Source organism: Neovison vison, chromosome 8 (genome assembly GCF_020171115.1).
Source record: "Neovison vison isolate M4711 chromosome 8, ASM_NN_V1, whole genome shotgun sequence".
NCBI lineage: Eukaryota > Metazoa > Chordata > Mammalia > Carnivora > Mustelidae > Neogale > Neogale vison.
The window spans coordinates 17,403,058-17,420,943 of record NC_058098.1 but is presented as its reverse complement, the minus strand read 5'-3'; the positions used below and the strand labels follow the sequence as shown (position 1 = coordinate 17,420,943).

The 17,886-nt window shown below is 44.6% G+C and overlaps 1 protein-coding gene across 4 annotated transcripts in view; it reads right to left on the bottom strand.

Annotated features, from left to right (window-relative positions):
* Positions 1-17,886, bottom strand: part of PTPRT (protein tyrosine phosphatase receptor type T) — an 804,817-nt gene that overhangs the window by 170,083 nt on the left and 616,848 nt on the right. For 2 of the 4 annotated variants that reach the window (XM_044263018.1, XM_044263016.1), the window contains 2 exons: positions 12,874-13,009; positions 354-383 (listed from right to left, as the gene is read on the bottom strand). In XM_044263018.1, the coding sequence (XP_044118953.1) occupies positions 354-383; positions 12,874-13,009 (166 nt within the window). The remainder of the gene's footprint in view (positions 1-353; positions 384-12,873; positions 13,010-17,886) is intronic. The other 2 variants (XM_044263019.1, XM_044263017.1) reach the window with 1 other exon arrangement.

Genomic DNA, 17,886 nt, shown 5'->3' with positions numbered 1-17,886 from the left:
ATGGGCTCTGAAGCTGCTGAGACTGGTGATTCTGTTTTATCTCTGCAAGTCCTGCAGGGGGATTAGGTTAACCTCTTGATGAAATTCAGGGATTTCTAACTAGAAAATTATACTGCCTTCATATCTCCAAAAATTGGGGGGAAAATCCAAGATGGCAGAAACATAACAGACATAAACAATGAGAGCACATTTTCAAATGGAAAACATCTATGTGAAATAAAAACTTTGGGGTTACAGATGACTTAGACAGAAATGAGTATGAGAAAACCAACAGACACTTGGTTGGTGGAGGAAATGCATGCTACAGTTCCCTCCCAGGGCACGAAGAAAAGTTTCCCCGGGTCGATACTTACAAGTAATAGGAGTAGGAATAAGCATTTCTTCTATATATTGATGGGCAGTCAGATGAAGGAAATGTCCAAAAAGGGGGAAAAAGAAAAGACAAACAAACAAGAATTAGATTTATATGAAATCTTGATTCTTAGAAATGCACATAGTATTTCAGCATCCCAAAGCTCAAGGAGATGCAAGTTTCTCTAATCATCTTCACTGAGAATCAGATACTTCCGGTGGTAGAAGGAGTGAGACAGACCTCTCTTAACAATGGAGAAATTCACTACTCATGCTGAAAAAGCCACGTCTAATGTTGGCTGGTTTACTTGTTTGAAGGTTCTTTTCTTCTGGTCAACTAAAACTAGCTTCCTTGTAATTATGACTTTTTTGGCCTTCTAGAACTATTCTACCACTCTTCCACATGATAGGCTCTCATGACCTAAGGAAAGCCACAATGATTTCTATGTTCTCAGTTTCAGGTCAAACCAATCAGAACCTATTTAGTAAGGCCATGCTAAAAGCAAGGTAATCAGGTAGCTATCATTCAAGATGGCTCTCCCACACTTCCCAGTACGCATGCTTATGTGTAGTTTCTTCCCACATTGAACCAGGATTGGCCCTGTGTGACCAAAAGGATGAGGTAGGAATTGCACTCTGGGAATTTCTAGGATAGATCAGAAAGAAGACTTGTAGCTCTCTAGAGGTCTTCAGAACCCTCAGTTGGGACCCTGACTCTCCTTGAAGAAGTCTAAGTATCCTGAGGTTGCCATCCTGAAAAGACCAACTGGAAAGACACTAAAACTGCATGAAGAGAGACATCCAGCCAGCCCCCACCAGTTAGATTATGTCAATGGAGACCCTTGGTATCATGGAACAAAACAAGTTATTCCCTTAAAGCCCTGACCAAAGCTCAGATACATAAGAAAAAGGAGTCACTAAATTTCATGTTTGTTACATATCAGTGATCAAAACAAAATTCAAACTCTATCATTAAGAGCACTGCACTAAGAGAAAGAGAATTCCAGCCTTCAATTCAAACAGACTACAACTTGAATAAATTCTATGTGCCTTTATTTCCATATATGAACCTCATATTAGTTGAAGTAGATCATTAGTTTTCAAACTGTGTTTGTAGCCTCCTGGGGGTTCTGCATAGTAGCCTCACTGAAATGGGAGAGGGGAATACTGAGCAGGTAGGACTGCTGGTCCCCCACTATCCATGAAAGCCAGCACTTCTCTCTTTTTTTAAGTATTTTATAAACTGGAGTTTCACTTAAAATTTCACATGACAAAGAATTGCGCTCTCCAAAAGAAAGCTTGAAAAATCACCACCTGAAATCTCTTTGCATGATGTCCCTTCTAGCTCTTGGCTTCTGAACAATAAAAACTCAAATAAATCCATGATATTTCTTTTGTTATAACTTTTTGTACTTTGTAGGAAAACAAATAGGAATTCCTTTATCTTACAGACTTCACCACACAGACAATAACTGATACATTTGTGGATTGAGAAAAATTGCTGATAATTAAGGTCCCCAAATATCCATCTGAATAGGCAAGAATAGTTCCCTTCCCTCTTGAGTTATCTGGTTAATTGCAACAGTTATCCCAGTTTGCTTGGCTCAGGAAGATGCAGTCTTTATGTCTGCAGCGTGGGGACATGTTCTTGGAGCCTCAGACTTCTCCCTCTTGAGTAGGAAAGTAGCCAAAGTCTCTAGGCAGGGACACTTGTAGTATTTCTCTTATTCATCAGGAGAAGCCAACTCTCCTCTCTCAGAAGGAAAGTGACTCTGAGAAGTTATGGCAGAAAGGAAACCCCATGTATACTTGGGAAGCCGAGCTGGGGAAAATGAACCATAGTGCAGCAGATCTCATAAAACTGTTCAACATCTTGGGTTAAAGGAACAGTGCCCTAGATGATGAAAGGGATGAGGAATGTGATGGGTGGAATTTGGAAGCACCCACACAAGTCACCAAATCCCCCTTGCCAACCATATAGGTTCACACTGTAAGGAGACCATTCCTCTCCTTCATGGCTGGCTCTGTGGTCCAGTGCTTAGAAACGTGGTCCGTGGGGAAGAAAGCTGGGCTTCCATTTTATGAAGACTTACTGCTAACTCTGCTCTCCATATTGTCAGGGACAGTGGCTGAGATTTGAGAGGGCAGGGTTCTGATCTCAGGTCTTTCACTTGCTCACTGTGACATTTTGGGCAAGTCAGTTCCTCCTTCAAACCACTGTTTCCTGATCCATGCACCAAGGTGAATGGCATGGATAACTGTCAGCCTAAATCGCCTTGAGGAGTGGAAATAGGTCTTTGTGTTCCAGTACCACCACTTGCTAACTACATGGCTTTAAGTCACTGAGTATCTCTGAGTCTCCGTCTCTCCACATCAAGGCTGGGGACAATAATTACCTATTCCCAAGAGTCACTGTGGGCATTAACACGAATCTAAATCGTATTTAAATTATATGTGATATATATAATATATGAAGTATTTTAAGAAAATCATATTAATCTTAATTGATATTAGATTACAGTAATCTAAACACCTGACATTAGTAGTTCTCAATAAAGGGGAGTTTATGTCCCCACCTCATCCATATATATAAGGTTTACTGCTTCTCACTCTGGTAACCAGGAACAAAGTGTTCACCTCTTTAGGAATGATAGGAATAATAATAAAATAATAAAAATACTTATGGAGCACTTACTATGCATCAGGCATTGTCCTAGGCTCTCCTACTTTAACTCATGTATTCCTCACAACCACCCTGACATATGGGTACTATTATCATTCTCACTTTACAGAGGAGGAAACTGAGGCAAAGGTTTATGTAATTTGCCTAAGATCATGCAGCTAATAACCAGATTTGACAGCAACATGGCTCTAAAGCTTGTGTTCTAGACAACTAGCCTGTGCTGCCTGTGAAGAAGGAAGAAAGCAGATGGATGTTGAGCAATGCAGTGGGTCTAGCATGGAGATGACAAGCGTCTTAAAACTTTTAATCCCCCAACCACCCCATGGAACAAGCATTATTGTTCTTGATTTTGATTGAGGAATCTGAAGCTCTAAGGGATCACTCCTCACTAGGTCTATTGCTTTGCATAGTTTGGGACCAACTGTAATGCCTCCATACTGAGCCAGATGTCCTCTCCATCAATAGCCCCAACCTGTGCTCTAGGGCCCTAGGCTGCACTCAATATTCTGAATCTTCTGGCTTTTCTGCTTTCAACCTTCAGGACTCACCTCTGCTGGGCCACTTCCTCATAACAACATGCTTCTTATCTCCAAACTACCTCTTCCCAGTAGCTTTTCTGAGTTATCCTGGTTGTCACCGAAAGCTTGTGGGTGCTATCCTGACCCAGCTTCAAGGCAACTTCAGGAGAATAGCAACTGACAAGCTTCAATTAATTGAGTATCTTTCCCCAATTATATTGCAAAGTGTTCCTGGGCAAGGATTACAGTTTTTTACTGTGTGGCCATAACACAGTATACAGGTGTGTTTTCTCTCAGGCTTGAAGAAGATTTACCGAAGGTCTAAATTTACAAGGATACAGTGATATTGCAAGTAACAGATTGCCTGAGACCAAAAATCGTGAACAGGGAGACAGCTGTGCTCAGAAAAAACCAAAAAACTCCAAACTTAATAAATCATATACTGCAGAATCTTCTTTTCTGCTGGCTGACAAGGCTGACTTGAGGCACAGCTTTCCTTTGTTCCATACTACTTAAATAGGACTAAGTTATCTATTTAACTATCCGTGTGACCATCTACCCAACCATCATCCATCTACGCATGCATGCATAGTTCACCCATCCCCCCTTGTATCCATCCATGCTTCCATCTACGCATGCATGCGTGCAGCCATCCATCCTTCCACCCATCTAACCACCCATCCACCTACCCCCTTGGTAATCTACCCACCCACTTATCCATCTAGTTTATAAGCCCACACACTCATCTACCCTTTCATCCAACAACCCATCCATCATCCCCCCATCCGTCTCCCCGTCACCCATTCAGCGAACATTTCTCAAAGGCCTACTATATGCCTGTCCCTGCCAAGTTCCAGAGATAGAAAGACAAAGAGATCTTGATCCAGTCCAAAAGTCTGATGAGAGAGCCGGCTAAGAAACTTGTAAAACAAAGAGTAATAAGAGTAATAAGAGCTACCACTTAAACAGCAGGAGGTCACTTACATGCCCGCTATTGTGTTAATACATCAGGTAGAATACTTTATTTAATCCTCACTATGCAGCGTTATTATCCCTGTTTTATGGATGATCAAGTGAAGCTCAGAGAGGTTAAATAACTTACTCAAATTTATATAGTAGGTAAGTGGCATGGCAGGAATGAGAATCCAAGCAGTCTGACTCCAGAAGCCTACACTAAGGGAGCCTGGGTGGCTCAGTTGGATAAGCATCTGCTTTTGGCTTAGGTCATGATCCTGGAGTCCCAGAATCCAGTCCCACATCGGGCTCTCTGCTCAGCAGGGAGTCTTGTTCACTCTCTGACCCTCCCTCTTCTCATGCTTTCTTTCTCTCTCACTCACTCAAATAAATAAAAATTTTTAAAAAGATGTGATTAAATTCTAAAAAAAAATGATAGAAGCCTGCATTAATAATCACTATGCTATACTGTCTTCTGGAGTGATAAGCAACATGAAGTGGCAACATAGGGAGCAGTGGGACCGTATCCAGGGTAAGGGTGGGGTAAGGTGGTCTAGAATCTATGAGGCTTGAGGAGTTGTAAAGTCAAGGAGCATCTAGATGGATGGAGGAGGAAGGGTACTTCCAGGCAGATGGAACTGTCTATGAAATGTAGGGGTCGGTTAGCAAGGTGAGAATGTCAACATATTGGCAGGGCCTAGCTCCCAAAGAGCTGAAGGACCGTAGTCCCAATATCACAGCTCATAGGGAGAACCCAAAGAGCCAAGAGGCCAAATATTTTTCTAGATGAATGTTTCTGGCAGGAGTGTGAGAAGAAAGTTGGAGGGAAGAGGGATTGGGGTCATGAATGCTACCATAGGGGTCCAAGTAAGAAATGTTGGGGGCCTTTCTTGTAATGGCCATGGGGAGGGAGAAGTGAATGTGAAAGGTGAGTCAGTTGGTGATTAAATGGGAGTGTACTGAGAAGGACCTCCAGGGTTCTAGTTGGAGCAGCTACCTGAATGGGCACAAACAGAAGGATTTACTTTTCAGTGTGTGGAGCAAGGAGCTATTTAGAATGGCATGGATGAAACAGCCAGCATGACCCACTTAATTTGGGCTGCTTTCCCACCTCAATGAACCACTGAAAATTACACTGTATGATTCAGCATCTCAGCAAGTCCTGTTTTATATTTCATTCAGGCTCGTGTGGCATCCATTATCAGACTGGCCAAGTATGAGACCCAGCTCTGCCACTTATTAGCAATGGGATTTGGGGCAATTTCCTGAAATTCCGCATTTTGGTTTTGTGATCCGTAGCACGCTACAAACTCACAGTGGCACTGTTGCTTTTGGCCGGCCCAGAAGTTCCCTTTTCCTATCACCTCATGTTTTCCCCGCTGGATAGACAGTGCATTCCTTGAAGGCTCAGACTATGGTGAATCCTTCCCATACTGCCCTTCCAACCTCACGTCCTCACCACACTGGCTGTACGGCTGATGCTCCATGTTGATAATCGGGTCTGTGTTCTGAGTGAAGTTTTCCTGCCCAAGAGACAAAGTGTGAATCCTGGGCCCCATCTGTTCTAATTTCACAGGGCTCCTCCATTCAACATGTTTTTAGGGAATCCCCAGTATTTGCATGGCACGTTTGTGATAAGGATGAATCAGAATAGGCAGCTGATGGTCTAGCAGAGAAGATAAGTTATGAATACAAATGACAAATATAATAGGATATAACATGGAGCCTCAGAGAGGGGATCCAGATGGTGAAGAGACTGTGTCTAGACTGGAGGTCAGCAAAGGTTTACTGGAGAAAGATGGCTTTTGAAGGAGACCTTAAACAGGAGTAGAGTCAGGTCCCATGGAACTGAGAAACATAGGCATTGAATGAGGAGGAGACTTCACAACCAAATGTATAGGAGTGGATAAGACCTTCAGGAAATCGGCCAAAACTACTGTGAGCAGGGGATGGCGCAGCTTGACATGACTCTCCAGATGACCTAAATAAAACATATGCTTATTTTCTCATCTCTACTCCATGAACTACTGTTATAAGGGAGGAGAAGCCATAAAGGGACTTTTGACAGCAGGTTTGGGAATCCAAGTTTCATTTCTGCAACATCACTCTGACTGCAAGTCATTGCAAGTCTGACTGCAACATCACTCTGACTGTGGAGGGTGGGTAGGAGGGGTGGGGCTGGGGAGGAGATGCATGCAACAGAGCTATAGGGGCCTTCACCAGGGAAGGAGCCGTAGAGGGAATGAGGGGGAGGATGTGACCAAGAGAAGGTAAAGGTGCAGGTTCAGAAGTATCAGGGTGATACGACCCCATCATTTTGACTGATGGAATGAGAGGTAGTTCCTATCATTCATAGGGACACAGGATCGTGAGCAGGTTGATGGGCAAGTGATGACTAGAGCTTTGACCATGAAAACCTCGAGGGATTTTCAAAAACAGATATCCCAAGGCAGATGATACAGGGCAGTGAAGCTCTGGTGAGAAAAGGCGCAAGTAGAAGATCCCGCCCTCCTGGGTCATTCCCCTCTCAAGGCCAGCAAAACTACACCTAGCATGTGGATGCATCCACACCTGAAGACCTGGGTATATGGCATGGTGGCTGCGTGCAAGGGAGGGTCACAGAATATTCCTGGGGCCGGGGGCTTGTGGGAAGCCTCAAGGAAGAGGCAATAGTTGGGAGTCCTACTTGGAGGAACTTGGGCTGAGGGTTAGAGAGTGGCAGGAAGCTTGTAGGTGAAGACAAACGTCCGACATTTGCTTCAGGGCAACAGTGTGCGCGACAGCAGAGAGTATTAGCAAATGATGCCTGAACCTGGGCCACCTGTTTCCTGTTCCAGGATTCACTTATTTTCTACCAGTCTCCATGGACTGACAGAATAGAAGCTACCAGCATTCAGTTAACTCTCTGGAGTCACAGAGCCTGGGTTTGTGTTTTGATTCTCCAAGGACTGAGAAAATCATAAACTCTTTCGAACTTCAGTATCCTCTTCCCTACCCCCCCCCAAAAAACAGCAGAAAACAAACAAACACCCCCCCCCCAAATAGGAGTAACAACATCCTACCTTGCTATGACTATTTGAAGTATTAAAATCAGAATATGGGGACCATTTAAATGGAAAATCTACAAATAGGTTAGAATGTGTGTACTGATTTTAGCACTGCCCTTAACATATTAGCAGTGGGTTTGGAGTTGGCTTGGTACAGTTGACAGTCACATGAGAGAGTAATGTCCCTGTTGATATTATGCATTATGATCTCTTAGGCAGGTACAGGAAGTAAAGTCTGCCCCAACAATTAGCTCATTTGATCTTCAGAACAACCCTATGGGATTAGCTGCATCTCACAGCTGAAAAAGCAAAAGGCTTAGCTTTGTTGTTTCTCCAAGTCTAGCAGCAAATAAATAGAACTGTGGAGATTTGGACCCAGTTTTTCTGCTTTCTTGTCCATAGCAAAAAGATGTCTATAGCTATTAGAGTGGGAGCTCCTGGGGCAGACCCAAGTCACAGAGAACCAAAGTACACCAAGGGATGCACATTTTTCTCAATGTAGGCTCTCATATCTCAAAGTCAAAACACCTCAAATTCATTCTTGGAAAAGTTACTATATGGGCAGACAAAGCACCATTGGCAGAACATCGAGGTTGGACCAGGAAGATCTGGGAAGGGGGAAAAGGAAGAGAGATGGAGGTGGCTAGAACCATGTGTAGGGACTGACCTCAAAAAGGTCTCCCAAAAAGTTGCTCAGTTTCCATTTGAAAAGAAAAAGGAATGGAAAGGTAATGTGGGATCCAGACAAGTCTTGGGGTACAACTCTACCAAAGAATGCTACTTCATCTGGCTCCAGGGTTTGCCCATGCAAAAGTAAATGGCTACACCTTAAACCTTGGAGGACCATGCTCAGACTTCAGTGGGTGTGTCCCAAGGATTAAATTGGGACTATGAAGCTTGTGGACATGCATACATATGTGCATATTGCCAAAACAAACATTAAAATGTAGAATCTGGGACGCCTGGGTGGCGCAGTTGGTTGGACGACTGCCTTCGGCTCAGGGCGTGATCCTGGAGTCCCGGGATCGAGTCCCACATCAGGCTCCCAGCTCCATGGGGAGTCTGCTTCGCTCTCTGACCTTCTCCTCGCTCGTGCTCTCTCTCACTGTCTCTCTCTCTCTCAAATAAATAAATGAATAAACTCTTTAAAAAAAAAATAAAAAAATAAAAAAAAATAAAAAAAAAATAAAAATAAAATGTAGACTCTCCCATATGTGAATGGCTAACAAACACCTTCACACACCAAGGTTAAGGCACTGAGGCTTCAGCTTTCCATGTTCATTTTCATTGATGGCACCCAGAGCCCTATAGTAGTAAGACAAGGGACCACAAGGGTGGCCAAGCAGCCCTTTGGCTGCATATTCCTTTGGGAGAGGACATCTAGCAATTCTAGAGGGAGGAGGCCAGGGAAAAAGATGAAAAGGACTATAGTAATGGGAGTTTCTATTTCAAAACTCAACAAGGTGCATGAAAAGTTGGTATGTTCTATTACATTGTGGCATGCAGAGACCATTCTGGAACATTCTGAAGTCCAGATGTGATCATGAGAACCAGGAGTAAAGGATGGACCCATTATCCAACCAATATTCAATATCCCAGTTAAGAACTGTATCGGGTGGTGATGTAACATGGGGGCTTAAGTGGGTAGGAGAAGAATAAACGAAACAAGATGGGATTGGGAGGGAGACAAACCATAAGTGACTCTTAATCTCACAAAACAAACTGAGGGTTGCTGGGGGGAGGGGTGTTGGGAGAAGGGGGGTGGGGTTATGGACATTGGGGAGGGTATGTGCTTTGGTGAGTGCTGTGAAGTGTGTAAACCTGGCGATTCACAGACCTGTACCCCTGGGGATAAAAATATATGTTTATAAAAAATAATAAAATTAAAAAAAAAAAGAACTGTATCGGGGAGGAGCTCCAGGTTAAGTTCTTTTTTTTTTTTTTAAAGATTTTATTTATTTATTTGACAGAGATCATAATAGGCAGAGAGGCAGGCAGAGAGAGAGAGGGAAAATCAGGCTTTCTGCTGAGCAGAGAGCCTGATATGCGGCTCAATGCCAGAACCCTGACATCATGACCTGAGCTGAAGGCAGAGGCTTTAACCCACTGAGCCACCAGGCGCCCCTCCAGGTTGCTTTCTTCTAATGCTCATGTAACACTCTGTATCTCCGTGGAGCTCTGATTCTGCATTGGCCTGTGTTCAAAGAAGCCCTTTCCAAAGAGCCAAAGGTACTATGCAAAATACTATAACTTGTACCTTCTGCAAATCCTGTTTGAATCACCCACCAACGTTTCATATCCCTTCCTGCAACTGTACATTTCTAAATACCCATTTAATCCATTACAAAACAACCAAGCAGCAACAACAAAACAATTGATTTAACTTCCTTCATTAAGTTTTTCCCTTGGTCCCCTGTGTTTCTAGCTCATTCTCTGTCACTTTCTAGTTCAGTATCCCAAAAGAAAACAAGCAAGAGAAAGACTCTCTTCAGAGGGTCACAAGGAAGCCCCAAGGCCAATGATAATGAACACTGCAGGGAGAATCGAGGGACATCTTCTGTGTATTGGAATACCTGGTTGGGCTTTGGGGAAATTGTTGAGCCAGCTGAATCCCTCAAAAGCAGAGGAAATAGGAAGCCACCATTCCCATGTCCATTGAGGTGACGAAGAAGACCCAGCTCAAGCCAGTGGAGGAGGCACATCAGGCGTGTGACTTCCGAGAGTTCCTGCATCCAGGAACTAACTTGAGGTCACAGTGGGACATTGAAGAGATGCTGACACCAGGATCCTTAGTTGTGATGATCTGCCTATTATTTGGGTTTTCTTTTCCTTTAATACCTCTTCCTTTTAGGTAGCTGTGGATAGCCTTCAGGCCAGCAGTAAGTTAGTGACAGATTTAATTGAACAATGACGTTTTCCCCATACTTCTATATGGGGCTGGAGTCAGAAGAGCTAAAGGAGTTCACCAAATGCTTCTCTGTCCTTTGGGGGCATCTCTCAACATCAGAAAACATTGTACACTACTGGCAAGAGTACAGATCTATACTATGTTCTTTTTTTCTCTTCTTTCCTTGCCCTGCACCCATCTGTAAATTATTACTGTCAACTAGGTTTTCTTTTCCCTTTCTCTTCTTTTTCCCAAAAGATACTGTGTATGCAAACAGTGATTAGTCCCCGCCCCTGCCCACCCGCACTAATGCCACAACATCTCAGATTTGCCTCTTGGGGACACATGGTAGTCATGGGACTCCTCTTCCTTGGGTCTAATGGACAGTTTTGATACAGGTGAGAGATGATGAAGATATGCAGTAGAGGTTAAATCCACACAAAGGACTCACTTTATACCTGTTCCCACCCTAGAAACAGAAAGCTCTTTCCTCCCTCCCGAAAAGTCACACGTTGCAGAAATAGCTGCAGAGAAGGAAGTGAAATTTCTCACAAGCTCACAGACGATGGTGACGTGGGTTAAGCCAGGCTTTAGAAAGAGCAAAATTGGAAGAGCTTATCTGACTTACAAATCAGTGGCAAAGAATGAGAACATTTCAGGTCTATCAGAGAGGAATGCGTTTCTAGTAAATTGGTTACGTTTTCCAGGTAGGCAATCCCAGAGTCACCTCTGCCTCTAATGTATCTGTGACTCTAAGAAACATGTCAGCAATCTTACACGTGCTTACTGCTCCCAGAGAAACCAGCCTTCATGTTTGACTTCATCTAATAGCAGCTGACTTGTCCCTGAGACCTACAATATGGTCTTACGGATGATGGGGATATGACAATGCAATGCTGTCCTTAATGCTTCGGGGGCCCTTGTTCCGGATATTAATGTCATACCTTCCCTTCCCCCTCTCCCACCAGAAAAGCAGTAGCTGGGTAAGAACCTTAACTCTCCCATCATTCTACTGAGAGCCTGTTAGACAAAGCCTATCAAGAAAGGACAAGGTCCTACAAGAAGATGTCCTAGCCAGAGGGAGGATTGGCTGGTTCAGAAGAGAGTCATGAAAGACACAAGTATATTCCCGTGTCAAAATGGCCAAGAGAAGGCTGATTGCATGTATAGTGGGAATGCCAGTATTTCTGACTCACTGAACACTGGAAAGGGAGATTTAAAAAAAAAAAAAAACTTTTCTGCATTTATATTCATGGGACTCCTTAGGTAGAAGCTAGGATTTGTCTTTTTGCTCTGGTGGGAAGCAAATTTCACGAGCACTTTTTGTTCCACAGATGGAAGCAAGTGCCTGGTCCCTGTGACAGGGCTTGCCCTGAACTCTGAATGACAAACAACCAGAGCTTCAGGCTAAGGTGTTAAGTGGTTTGTGTAATGATGTAAAATTATCTTTAAGCTGGAAGCAGGGCATGCTAAGGCACATAATGTTACAATGTAACTAAATGTTTTGTTTGCTCTGGCCAACTAGGGAGTGGGAAGGTGGAGACCAAGAATGGGACCACCATGTTGAAACTGAGAAGACAGAGAGGTGGGTGGTAGGCATGGAAACATGGCACCAGCCAAAGGGTCAAGGAGAGATGGGCCCTGGGACTCCCTGTTTGGAGTAATAACCTTGCATCCAGGGTTAGTGACAGCTTGATATGCTTCAGCTTTCCTAGATGAATGTTTCCTTTCCAAAAGGAAACTGTCTGCAATTCCCTTATGAATGTCTGATAAACAGATTTGTCAGTGTGGCAAATCTTAGGGATTTGGGGATGAGGAGGCGTCTATACCCTGGCTTTCATGAGCAAAGCAACAGGCGATAACTGTGTTAGTAGACCCAGGAGGACATCTTATGGAGAAATAACAAGTAGCAAAATTCTAGGTGGGAAGGTATTATGGGACATAGAGTAGGAAAGAACCTTCCCTTGGGACTACCGCACTACAGGAGGCTTATCTCTGCCACGTGGGGGTCAGCTTGGGATGCTGCTGGTAGAGCCATGAGAAATCAGGGTGAGTGAAGGCAAAAAGGGTGAAGCATGACTTTCCTCCATCTGTATTTTTGGGGCTTCCCAGTAATCCTGACGAGACATGATCGGTTACAACAGAGCAGTTAACTCTGAGAAGACTCATGACATGGAATCCCATGGCACACCACAGTGGCCTAACCGCAGGAGGGAACTTTGGCTCTGTAGGAAACCACCCATCTCTGGGCCACTTACCAAGTAGGCAGATGCCAATCCAATGAGCCACAAGTGGCTCAAGGATTTCAGGATTTGAACACTGATAAAAGAAAGCCCCTGCTTGGAAGTGATCAACAGAGCCAGGACCTGGCCGCGTGGCAGTACTGGACCAGCTGGGGTCAGCAGAGTCTGCAGGGCAGCACCAGACACTCACCTCCTCTTGATGGTGAGCATGACACCCAGGAGAATGATGATGAACATCAGGAGGCCAGCGATCACACCAGCCATCTTCACGGTGTTGTCCACCTGCTTCTCTGGCTCCACAGTGTTAGAATTCTGAGTGGAGGCACCTTCAAGGGAAAAGAAGAAGAAAAATGTTGAAAGGGCTCATACGCATGACTAGACAACAATTATTAGACAACAATGACAACAGGTTCCATTTATGGAGAGCTGACTAAGTGCCAGGCACTACACTGAGAGCATTACACACAGTGTCCCATCTAATCTTTTTGAGGATTAGTCCTTTGTGATGTTAGGATTATTATACCTTTTTTTTTTTTTTCGGAGGAAGAAATTGAAGTTCAGAGAAATGAAATGAGTGTTCCAAGGCTGCACAACAGCTAGGTTGGGGCATCATTATCCTCCAGGGAGATCAAGTGGAGAGTTTTATCCCTCACACTGATTTGTCCCTCGAATCAAACCATGGATCTATAATTTGATTCTTGGGTTTGTGGAATTATCCCAAGCCCTACTTTATTCTTTCTGGTAAAGGGTGAAAACAACAGCTTTGTGTTAAGGTAACATGATTAAAATCACTGGAACTTTAAAGGTAAAAGCATAAAGATTTTGTTTTGTGCCTTAGATGAAACAAATGGTGTGGCAGAAATTTAGTGCATTGAAGGAACTGCCTGGGGTTCAGAAAACACATGTGACTGACTCCATTTCTGGAATTTAATGCTGATGTTACGTGCTCTGCCAGGTACTAACTTGTTGATTTCATTCCAGGTATCCAAAAAAATGCCTCTGCTTGGCCTCTTCAGGCAATGGACCAGGGATCAGAGGTCCCTTCTCATTCCGGACACCTCCATGAACACCTCTGGAGAGTGGCCCAGAGGTTACCAGCACCCTGAATGAATTCCTCCCTGCTGCTACTCATATTCCCAGCAGTGCCACGTTTGTGTGTGGCAGCCTAAATCCACAGAATCCTTCCCCTGACACACCCCTACTTTTCTGCCTCATCAGCACCAGCTCGTTCTTCATCAGTGACTACATCTCCTCTGTTGGCCTGTGCCCCTGGGAGAGTTCTTTTCTCTTCACTAACTTCTAACTCCTTGTAACACTTTGCACACACCTCAATATACAGATATTAGTTATTTGCTTCTCCATCTGTCTCCTCCCATGGTCTGCAAGCTCCTTGGGGGGAAGATTATACCTCTTTTGTCTTTGTTTCCTCATGGCAGCAGTGAGCCTGGCTTGTAATAGGTGTTCCCTTAATGTTTGTGATTGTTCAACGTTTAGCTGAAGGGATGACATCTCTGCCCACACACATTTGTTCTCATGGAACCAAATTGAATTTCTCCTCTTTCAGTCATGTGTTCACAGAACTCAGCTGAATTGAAGGGATGTTAGTGCCCATAGCTACGATTCTGATTCCCCAAAGTCACTGATGTTTAAGAACAGCCCTCCAGCACAAGGATGCATCCCTTCTTCTTGGTTAAGAGTGTCAAGGGTTTTCCTGTATCAGGAGACATTCTCCAAACTGTCTTGTAACTGGGACAAGCTGGGTTTATGTAGTCCAGCCTCCCCAGTGGGAGTGGACAGTCTCCAAGAACAGGGAATGAGTGTTCTCATCTCTCTAACGCCAGAGTCTCACACAGGCCATCCCCCTCCTCCAGTTAACAGATGATTACTGGATGATAGAGAAGTAGACAGCAGTTGTTTGCTTCATTCATTCATCCACTTGCTACTGAGCATCCATGTGCCAGCCAATGTTATCTATGGGATGGATGAGAGATCCTCCACCCAGATGGACTCCTGAACATGGGATCTTATTCAGTTCCCTTCACCAACTAAAGGCAAGACCAGCTCACCAAATCCCAGGCCTGCCCAAGCAAGCTCTACTAATCTACAGCCCAGAGAGTTCATGAGGCAGATAGCCAACCACCTCTTTGGCAGGCTGGTCTCCTATCCCAGAATGGGGGCTTATTCCAAAGGAGCACCCACATGGCCTCCATTTCCTAGTTTGGAGCCATGACTTCTGAGATATGGCTAGTCCACTGCATATCAAACATAAGGGAAACTGAACACCTCAGGTGACAATTTCCTCAATTGTGTCAGAACCTTTTGATTTGGATTTGGATTTGGAGGAAGGAAACTGGCTCTGGAGCATTCACTGCCATAGCTAAACTTTATTTAGTGCCTGCTCTGAGATCCTATTCTAGAGACCAGGGGTCTAAGGGCAAAGGAGCCCTGGAGAGGATTCTATTACCTTAGGAACACTGTTATTGGCTTGGCTTAAAGAGATTCATACTTCATTCCTCTGATAAATAATCACAAGCTCTCCTGATATGCCAGGCATTCAGTGATACAGTGGGAAGGAAAACAGGCACAGTTCCTGCCCTCAAAGAACCTACCATGAGTGGTGGGTAGGGCTCGAGAGACAGAATTAATGAATGACGAATCGGTAACGTAAACTTTCAAGTCTGTTGAGAATGAGAAAAGAGAGGCATGTTGCACTTGGAAAGCACATACTAGGGGAGGGAATCACAAGCGGCAAGATGTGGTGGCCAGTGGGGTGAGCTTCAAGGGACGATGGGATGTAACCAGGTAAAGAACATGAGAGGAGCCTGTGAGAGCCACAGAAGCAACAGCACTGGCTGAGGCTGTGTGATGGGGCAAGGAGCCTGGTGCATTCAAGAAAGGAAAGAAACATAGTGTAACCTCGGGCGAGAAAGCACGGTGAGCACGGCGAGAGAGAAGCTGGAGAGCGCAGCTGGGACCTGTCCACACAAGGCATCAGAGGCTACAATGAGACATTTTGTTCTTCACCTTGAGAAACCCAGAGAGCCATTTAAGTGTTGTTCATGGAGCAATACTATGCTCAGATTTACTTTTCCAACAGATCATTTCAGCTTCAGTGTCGAGCCAAAGTGGCCTGAAGAGGCGAATTCGGAAACAGTGGCAGGCATCCAGGTGGGCTTAGGTGATGGCGGTGGAAACAGAACAAAAGAGATAATTACCTGAAATGCATGTAAATCAAACCAAAACCTCTCAATGGGACGAATGCAGAGAATGAGGGAGAAAGATGTCAAGGATGCCCCAAGTCTTTGGTAACCTTCTTCTTCTTCTTTTTTTTCTTTTTGAAGATTTGAGTGTGTGTGCATGAGCACATGTGCATGCATGTGTAGGGGAGAGGCAGAGGGGGCGGGGGGAGAGTCCTCATCAGACTCCTTGCTGATCATGGAGCCCAATGTGGGGTCGATCTCATGACCCTGAGATCAGAACCCGAGATGAAACCAAGAGTTGGATGCTTGACCAACTGCACCACCCAGGTGCCCCAGGTCTTTGGTGTTCATAAGAAGGTGGATGATGGTGCTGTTTATGGGTCTGAAAAACAGTAGGAAAAGTATAGCTACAGAGAGAAAATGGGTGTGTTTGGAAAAATATGAGCTAGAGATACACTCTAGAAGAAGGACGGTTAAAAACGCACGTCTGGAACTCTGGAAAGAGGTCTGAAATGGAAGTAAAAGTGTGATATATGCACACAGACCATATCTAAAGGCTGAGGTTGATGGGGCCACCCAGGGAAAGAATAAACGGTGACAGGAGAAGGAAGATATGCCTGTAGAGGAGGCAGAGCAGGAGTGGCCAGATGGGTAAGAAAACAACCCAGGAGATCTGAGCACCCTAGAGCTAAGAAAAGAGTGTTTCAAGAAGGAAGGAATAATGAACTGTGTCAAACACTGCTCGCAGGATGGAATCAAGATCCACAGTCAAGGGAAAGTGAAGGTCTTGGATCAGTGTTAGAAACCGTTCCCCAAATAAGTCCCAAGATGCCCTACACTGAAGCACCTTCAGTGGTGACCATGAACCAATGATGGTTCAATCCAGGGAGGCTTTCTGAAAGACCAGAACCCAGTGGTTTAGACAAATTCAATGAGTTCAGCCAACAAGCATCAGAGGTGAAATCACACACTCTGTACAGGAGCGTTACGAGAAGGAATCATGCTTGGCTGACCCAACCAGACTCCAGGAGCAGAGACATGAACATGGCCTGGGACATGGCCAATCCAACATCCACTGCAGTGCCCCTTCAAGGGCATTTGCTGTAGCCACTGTAGCATTGTTCAGAAAGGAAGTATGCCAACCATGTTGAAAGGGGGTACGGGAATAGAGGAGATGGCTCTGGGACTGAAGGCCAGATAGCATTCCTGTATGGTTCCTCCATCTGAGAAGAAGAAGAAAGGGATGGAGACCAAACATGGGCTAGCCCTGCTCCTGGTTCAGAGTCAGAAGTATCCCCATGAGGCTTAGATCTAAGTGTTTAATGGAGCAGATGGGACCCTGTGATAGTACTTACAGGGAAGCACATAAGGGTTGCCTTTGTTTTTCTTAAATATTTATTTATTTGACCTAGAGAGAGATCACAAGTAGGCAGAGAGAAAGGCAGAGAGGGGGGTGGAAGCAGGCTCCCCACTGAGCAGAGAGCCTGATGTGGGGCTTAATCCCAGGACCCTGAGACCATGACCTGAGCCAAAGGCAGAGGCTTAACCCACTGAGCCACCCAGATGCCCCAAGGGTTGCCTTTTGATAGGGCCTGCTAGCAATGCGATGGGCTGTCTCAGGTAAGCACTGATAAACAGGAGCTCAATTACTACGATTTTTTTAAAAATTCAGCTTAAATGGCCTGATCCATTAGTGGGTGCCAAGTAATGTGCCAAACAATTTTCATTTTTGAGGTCATTTAATCGTCACAAAACTCAGAAGATGCTAGTTTTGTTTTCCCTTTTATATAGATAAGAAAACTTCACGGAAGGGTTAAATGACCTGTCCAAGGCCATATAACTAGTGGGTTCCAGAGCAGGACTCTGTGTACAGGGTTCACCCTCTTATCACTATAATGAACTGTCCTTGATATAGTTGCAGTGAAGGAAATGCCAGGGCTGTGTCCACAAAGAAGGCTGGCCACATGGCTCTCTGACCAGAAATCCAAGGGAACTTTTTCAGA